Source organism: Oryzias melastigma, linkage group LG2, assembly GCF_002922805.2.
Source record: "Oryzias melastigma strain HK-1 linkage group LG2, ASM292280v2, whole genome shotgun sequence".
NCBI lineage: Eukaryota > Metazoa > Chordata > Actinopteri > Beloniformes > Adrianichthyidae > Oryzias > Oryzias melastigma.
Genome location: NC_050513.1, coordinates 1,951,920 through 1,960,157, shown reverse-complemented (window position 1 = coordinate 1,960,157; position 8,238 = coordinate 1,951,920). Strand labels below are relative to the sequence as shown.

General features: G+C 36.9%; 1 protein-coding gene across 1 annotated transcript; it reads left to right on the top strand.

Annotated features, from left to right (window-relative positions):
• Positions 1-1,355: 1,355 nt before the first annotated feature.
• On the top strand, positions 1,356-7,128 carry LOC112142245 (the record flags this gene model as incomplete). The annotated part of the gene is given in 8 exon segments (XM_024265518.2): positions 1,356-1,470; positions 3,068-3,286; positions 3,352-3,520; positions 4,701-4,799; positions 4,993-5,049; positions 5,659-5,732; positions 5,889-5,932; positions 6,390-7,128. Coding segments are annotated over 7 exon segments (624 nt in total). The 3' UTR covers positions 6,442-7,128.
• Positions 7,129-8,238: the final 1,110 nt, after the last annotated feature.

The following is an 8,238-nucleotide window of genomic DNA, read 5'->3' as shown; positions in this document are numbered from 1 at the left end:
GTTTGTTGGAGCTGAAGATCTTCTGCAGCTACAGGAACCATGTCTTCATTTGCTCAAAAAGAGTCTGTCAGAGAACAACTTTCTGCTGCTGAAGAAACCTTCAGACTCTGTGAAGGAACCATCGTCCAGAATGAGAATGAGGAGCTCTGTGGTCGGCGCAGACTGCTGGATATCACCTGGAACCCGCAGCTTCAGCTCCACGTTGCAGGTATGTTCACAGCATCCACTTGTAGAACAATGGATCTATATACGTCTTTGTTTTCCATGTGTGACTTTCCATGGGCCTCTAAACTACACAAAACTGGATTGCTCCAATATTGCTGCCATTTTGTTGCACCAGGAATGCTCAGTCGTGGTTCTAAGAGGTTGTAGCACTAGCCTGAAAGAGTATAAACAGATGGATGATGGGAAGTGAGAGAAAGGCTTACTCCGCACAGACCCACCCAGAACTTATAGGCGAATTACAAATTAACTACTGTCACTCTGCAGAAACTACATCCTAGAAAACAGTATCGTTTTTGATTCTGGCTAAAACCAATATAATCTTAACTAGAGAACCACTGGTAACAATTTTATAACAGATCAAAAGATAACTGGAGTGGGACTTTTAACTAAAACTTGGGTCGATACTCATGCACCTGTTTAAGGCTTTCCCACTAAATTTTAACTTTTAATTTACCATCAATTGGAGCTATAACAAATAATGCACGTTTTGGGACAACACAAGATGGCTTAATTTATGTGCTACTTTTAAAACGCTTGTAAAAAGGAGCCGTTCTAGTAATCCTTCCGCTCTCATAGGGTTGTTTACAATTAAAGTGGGGTCATCTGGACCCCACAAGACAGTGTGCTGAACTTTTTTTTCAATGATTGTTGATCTTTACTGGTGTCCAATGACAGACATGAAGTCTTGTCCACCTTTGTCATGGAAGGGCTAACACCTCAATGTAAGCGTTTGTAGTCCAGTGTGACAGGAAGTCCCCAGGTAGCCATGTTTGTAGTCCAACACTCCTTTCATGATGTAGGTAAAAAGTCCACCACCTTTGATTCAAACATAAACTCTGAATAAACAAAACATACAGGACCATTTTAACCAGGGTTAACACATGGAAAGCCATTTATGAATCTTTTTTTTTTCATCAGTAAAAGGACATTCCTGTTCATATTTAAATATAAACATATATGTGGCAGTGCTACAATACAGTAAAACCAGCAGCAACATTGGCACTTTTTTTCTCTCTTGTAGGAATTGGGAGTTTGATTATCCCTCCCTCGAAGAAAGAAAGACGTACCATAAGGGTTTCTTTTTGTGTTTGTGTCCCTGCAGCTCCTCCCCAGAATCATGGGCTTGGCGGTCTTTGCAGCCAGCAGTTGAACATCAAAGTGGAACAGGAGGAACCAGAAGAAACTAAAGAGGAACAAGAACCTCTACAGGTTAAAGAGGAACAAGAGGAGCAAGAACCTCCACAGGTTAAAGGGAGCCCAGACAAACTCTGCATCAGTCGGGTTGAATAGTTGCTTGATCTTAAGCAGGAGATTGATACCTTGATGGAGATTCCTTTTTATGAGGAACATGAGACAAACAGTCAGCAGAACTTTAATGTAATCGAGAGTCAGAAAGAACAAAGCAACATGAAGGATCAACGTCATCTGCAGATAAAGACACAGACCTGCAGAGCAGAGATCAGAGGAAGAGAAGGGACGTAAAGCTTTTTATTGTGAAGAACGTGGCACGTTTTAGAGATTTATAAAAAAGTCACATTAAAACTTACACATTATTAATCAAACAATGTAATAAAAGATTTAGTGTTAACCTCTAAATTTAGGAAAAAGTGCAGTAAAATGCAATCAGGGTTTGAATAAGAAAGAAAAGATTGTGAAAACGGAATTTTTTCTTCTATAAATTCCCAATTTATAGAAGAAATTGAAAAGATCTTTTGTTTAGTTTGAAAGCCATTACATTTTTTAAATTATAACTAACAAGTAACAAGAACGTTTAGTGTCCCTTTGGCTTTATTTATTTATTTTTTCCCTCTATTAGAATAGAATAGTCTGTATTAATCATGGCATAATGAGATTCTGCAACAGTTCTCCTTAAAGTTGGCAGACAATATAGAAAAATAAAAAGCAAATGGATTGGGATCAAAGCTCAGATGTGCAGGACTTTAAGTGGCTTGGAGCGCAAAATTGCCATTTATCATACTGACTGTTTTTGGAAAGCAACTTTCTCTGGGTTGGTTGTTATGTCTGAAAGTGTTCAGAGATATGTTAAGTTAGTTGTATTTAACAGTTTGTTAAGTAGTGAGTTACTGTGCTTTTAAGAGCTGCACCACAGGGTGTGGTAAGGATGCGGGGGGTGGGGGGAGATTAAACAGGTGTGTTGAAGAACTGCACAGTGTGGTCCTATCTCCATGCGGACACATCAGTTGACTTGCAGTTAAGGACCCCTCCACATAACTATTTGACATTTTGGGTGTCCACAACTCATTTTTTTGGCATTCTAGCTGTGCCAAATAAGTCCTGTTGTTTTGTCGAATGTTGTACAGACGAGGACCAAACCTCGGGGCGCAACTAGTACCAGTATCCTAACCCTAGCCTGGTCTGCGTCCCTAACCGGTACTGGAATTGATGATTGGAACAGTCGACATGAGAAAAGACGGCGGGTTAGGGAAGCGGAAGGGTCCTTCAACCAAACATCAATATGTGACGACTTGAGTATGTGTTGATTTGTTCTGGCCGGTACGGCTCTGTAGCGTCTGCCTGTAGGCACTAGATTTAAGAACTGGAAACCGGGGTGGAAAATTGTCCTTCATAGTGTTAGAAACATATGAGTAATGGAATTTCTGCCCCAATTTCACTACTTTCAACAGAAACATCATGTCATCAAGTTTAATTATTTTCTGTGCTGGAAACTGATGCAAATCCAGTAGTTCATCGCCAAACCAACCATAAATGTAAGCTTGTTGGACTAAGGGATCCGATTTGTAACAAAATGATAAATGATACTGTTGTACTTATGTGTAGTTTGTACTTCATTTTCAGTGTTAATACGTGTTTACATTCACAGGTCAAAATACAACGAGGATCCACAACAAAATTTTGCATCAGTTGCAAAGCAGGGATAGCGGTGGCCACAAAGACGTGTAAAATATGCAAGATGGAGCAGCCACAAAAACTAAGGGGAACAAAAATGCTTGAAAGGTTTAAAGCCAAGAAGGAGAGGTGGTTGCAGAGCCAAAAGAAAAACGGACAGAGCTTACGCGTTTTGGATGAGGCGTCGGTTTTGGTATGTGTTTAAAATCTGCAATTGTATTTCCCATACTGATGGTATAACAATATTTTTCTTTATAGGTGGAAAAGTTTCATACCTTGGGTTATAAAGCTGTGGTGTTTGCTGCCAGACCAGGAAGAATTCCATCCAAGTGGCGTACCCATGTCATCCACCCCAGGTGGCAGTTAGCAGATCCGGTTGGGAAGTTCCTGGACCAGATGAAAGTCTCATTTGAGCTTATGATCACTGGTAAGCCTTTCTGTCAAAAATGGTTTCAACATGCAGCTCAGTTTGTTCCAGGGTTTCTGCATTCAAACAAGTCAGTAGCTGTGTTAACATGTGTAAAATGTCCTTAATCAGATCAAAGATCAGATTAGAATGGAACTGTGCATGTGGACCCTGAAAAACTTCATCTGATTGTGACCGTGCGCCACACGGTTGATCACAATAAATCATGCTGACATGCACAGAACTGTTTAAAATACCAGAAATAGTTGTAGAAGAAGAAATAATGAGTTATGTCATAAGTAAACAAAGATCATGTATAGACCGAGATGATGCTCTGAATGTGCTTTCATTATTATTAATATTTTTTAGAGACTCTTCGCTCATAATTTTCTAAATCCGTGCAGCAATGTGCATCTTGCCTGCACATAAATATGTGGGAATAAGATCATGTGATTGAAAACATGAATTTATGTGATTTTTTTTACACGGTTTCTCAGGACTGTTCGGTGTGTGGAGCGGCATTTTCGTATTCAAAAGCCTCCTCCGCCGGCTCATACTGTCCTGACGCCGCTCGGAGAGACAGTTCTCTCGGGAGACACGGTTCTCCTGAATCCGGCGGGTCTCTCTCGCTGATCAGCCGGACGGACTGCGGCCTGAAGCTCACAACATAACAAAGCACCCCTGCGCACACGCGCGTGCATTCGCTCACACATTAAAGCTGTGAATCTGCTTTTCTACTCAAAGAAAAGAGCTCAGGCGCGGAGAGCATCTGATTGGTTCTGTTGGTGCTCCAAAAACTCCCATCTACACGTGATGACAATCCAGCTCAGTAATGACACGATCAGAACGTGTGTTTACATGCAGCTTGATCAAATCAACCATCGGTATAACCCACCTGTCTTGATCAGAAAGAAATTTGGATCTGAAAGAGTCTGATCGGGCCAGAGTATTCCGAACGGCGTGTTTACATGACGCATTTCTGTTCTGATCAGGCGTTTATTCCGATTACTTGGGGCCATGTAAATGTAGCTACTGTTTCTAGAGGTCGAAAAATTGATGAAACTTTTTTGCCTTATCTAAAACACTCAGTGTAGTTGTAACATTCTTTAAATCAGTAAATATATGTTAAGACACAAAAATTATATAAATATCAGAAAACTGCATTCTGAGTATTTCATTGATTTTTTTTCCCCCCATTAAGGTTGGACAAACCAGCAACTGTCCAGTACTCCAGACATCCAACCGTCAACATCACCTGCAATCCAGCCTTCAGTCTTAACTATAACCCAGGAGCCAGCCTGTATGCAAATTTAAAACAATTTAATAAAATGTTAAATTATTAATTTGAAATGCTAATTAGTGAGAATACTATCAAAAGAGCATCTGTTTTTGTTAATTTATATAATACTGGACATTCTGCAAGCTTTAATGGAATGAAATATATATATTTGTCGACAACATACTTACATACAGAACCTTTTCTTTATTTATAGCAGATGTTCCTGCAAAGAAGAAGAAAAGAAGAAACAACAAAGAAGAATTATCTGAAGGTTATTTACATTCAAGCACTTCAGAAACAGACATACAAGTTTACAGTGTCTTCTAAATAAGTTGTTTAATGAATTTAATCAGTCAACTGTTTGATTTTTTAAATGCTTTTATGTAGATTGAACATAGTTCCTCATAGTTATAAAAATATGATAGAAAAGTTTGACAAACAGTAATAAAAAAGACTAGAAAAAGGACCCCCCTAAAAGAAAAAAAACAGACAAATTTAAAATAAATTAATTATATATATATAAAATATATATATATATATATATATATAAACTTAACTTGAAAGCATCAATAATAAAAAAAAATACAATTAAGTGAACAAGAACAAATGCAACCTAAGATAGTGATTATATTAGTAAATAAATAAATATGAAATTATTGTTACATGTCACACGTTGATTAAAACATATAATAAACATAATATACAAAATCATCACCTTCTTTTTGACAAATGACTAAAAAAATAGAAGAGGAAAATTGTCCAGGTTATTTATAATTAATTTTTGTACATTACATACACTATATTGTATCAAAAACTATCGTTCCAAACATTTTTTTGTATTTTTTGCATCCTTTTTAATTCTGAGCTTTTACTTTTTCAGAATGCAGCCATACTATTGGGGGAAAAGATCAGTGTTACCGAGTGAAGAAAGTCTTGAGGACAAAAAGGCAGAAGGTAATTTATTTATTCATTTATTGTTATTTGAAGTACAAATGTGTGTCTGCCTTTAATATGAAAGTATTTAATACTATTTATTGCATCACAGTTCTAAAGTCTAACATTGTGATGTCCTATGGTTTTAAAAAAACATTTTTAATGTATTTTTATCAGGGGAAACTCATGGAGTTTGTTGAATGGGAGCCTTGTGCTGTGTGGTACGTATAATTTTTATTTTTTTATTGAGAAAAAATATATATGTGTTACTATTAGCTGATTAATATTAGATGCCAAAAAGCACAGCAAAGCAAAAAATAAAATCAATGAAATTGAATAAAGGGGATTTTAAAAGATTTGTTTTAAGATGCTTTTTAAAAAGGGTCAGAGAATGTTAGGGAGGGGGTTCCAGTGGGAGGGGTTACTCTGCCACAAACCTTTAGTTTTAAAGGTATTCTTTTTTTGGATCTGGTCAAGTGATGTAAGCAGCAGACTGGAGCATAAGTCTGTAGAAACTCTTAAAAGTAACCTGATGCCTGATTGTATAGAGCTCTTTCAGTTAAACCCAGAATTCTAACATGGAGACTGTGCAGCACAAAATAGAGCTGATAATGTTGTTATTGACTGTTTTTATTTATTTATTTATTCATTAATTAATTTTTTTTTAATTTATTGCAGTGGGAAGACGTGGTCTCCACAATGGGTGAAAAAGAGGCACACAAAAAAATAAACGCCTAAAGCCTCTGATGACCAGATTTACCTTTTAATTATATTGATAATGTTGTTGTTGTTGTTGTTGTGCAAATGCTTTTACATTTTTGTTATTAAATTTGAAAAATGAAAAAGTGTGATCTGGATATTTGAATGCAAAACATGTATAATTTATCGTAGAACTAGGACACTATTGTTGTAAACTGTATAATAAAGCAAAAGCCATGATAAATAATACAAACTTTGAGTTTCCCAAAGATGAATGTTACTTCCGCTGTAAAGATTTATGGGTTGTGAAGAATTTTTTTTTTATATACTAAATGATATTTTTTAAAAATTATTTTATTTTTGTAGAAACCGGCTCTTTTGATTCGGGTGGGAAGTCTCCGGAACTTTGCTGTCCCCGCTACCTGATCCTTTATTTCTTTATAGAGTTTATTACGAACTCTCATTCTCAAAATGTTTTTACCTGTGGTGCAAATCTTACTTTACACTCCTGCTCTGTTTCTCGAACCTGCATCAACTGTCGGGGTCCCAGTCGGGGAGAAGGGTCTTGCCCCGGAAAGGGTCTGGTTTCAACTCTCCTTTAAAAAGATCACAGATTGCAGCTGTAGATTTTATGAAAATCTTTTCCTCGACAGGAGCTCCCTCTCAGTTTTGGAGAGGTTATCTGGCTCGATGGACTAATTTGTCAAAGCTATTTCTGCAAACAAAGACACAAAGTCGGAGTGAGATTTCTCATGAGAAAAACTGAACAAACTCAGCAGTTTTAAAGAAAGCCTCCCCAGCCCCTCGTTTAGTGGAATGTTCTGTTGTCTGGGTTACAGAAAGAAATTAATCTTAAAGTAAGGTCAACCAGTCAACAATAAACCTGTATTTTCAGGCATGGAAATTTTCGGTACAAGTTTCTTTAAAATAAAATAAAAATAAAATTTGCTGCTACTCCTTCAGCAATTTCCCACATTTCTTCTTCGTCCAAATGGCACATAGAGAGAGAAAAAAATTCCAGCATAGCAACCTTCAATGTGCAGGTTAAATAAAAAGGCAGTACAAAAACAGCAGCATTTAGTGTTATAATATATATATGTGTGTGTATTTTAGGGCCGGGAAATAATAAAACAAAATTAACTAATTAATTGCGATTAATCACTATACTTTTTGTTTTAGTTTAATTTTTTTCCGACCACTTATTATCTGTGAAAATTCACAATATGTAATCATACATGAAACTCTACATTTTGAACATTTATTGTTATTACTGCTGTCAGTCGATTACAAAAAAAAATCAGATTAATCGTACTTGTGAGTTGGGATTAATCGAAATAGTCCACTTTTTAGGAAAAAGTGACCTAAACTACAATAATACCAATAAAAAACCAATTGAATTTTTATCTATTTTTTACTTGTCCATGGTATAAGCATAGTAGAACCTGAATAAATGTTTTAACGCATGCCGTGGAACCCTGAACCTCCAAGATAAAGCGAAGGACCGTTTCTTTGATAATTTGCGTCAGTACATATTAAGGCGTGAAATCATTTCTGATGAATCACGTGTGTTAAAACGTTTATGTTCTAAGCCCTAATGCGGGGGTCGGCAACCTGCGGCTCCGGAGCTGCATGCGGCTCTTCAAGCACTCCCTTGCGGCTCAGTGGCGCTTTTTCAAAAATGTTTTGATAATAATTTAAAATGTTGGAAGGAAATATTTTGTAGTGATTTGGGTGGAAGCAGAGCCACAGATGACTGGCAGAATCAATCCAGACATCATTTGTGTCCCATACACTGCACGATCCCTCGTGATTGGAGTAAGAAGCGCAC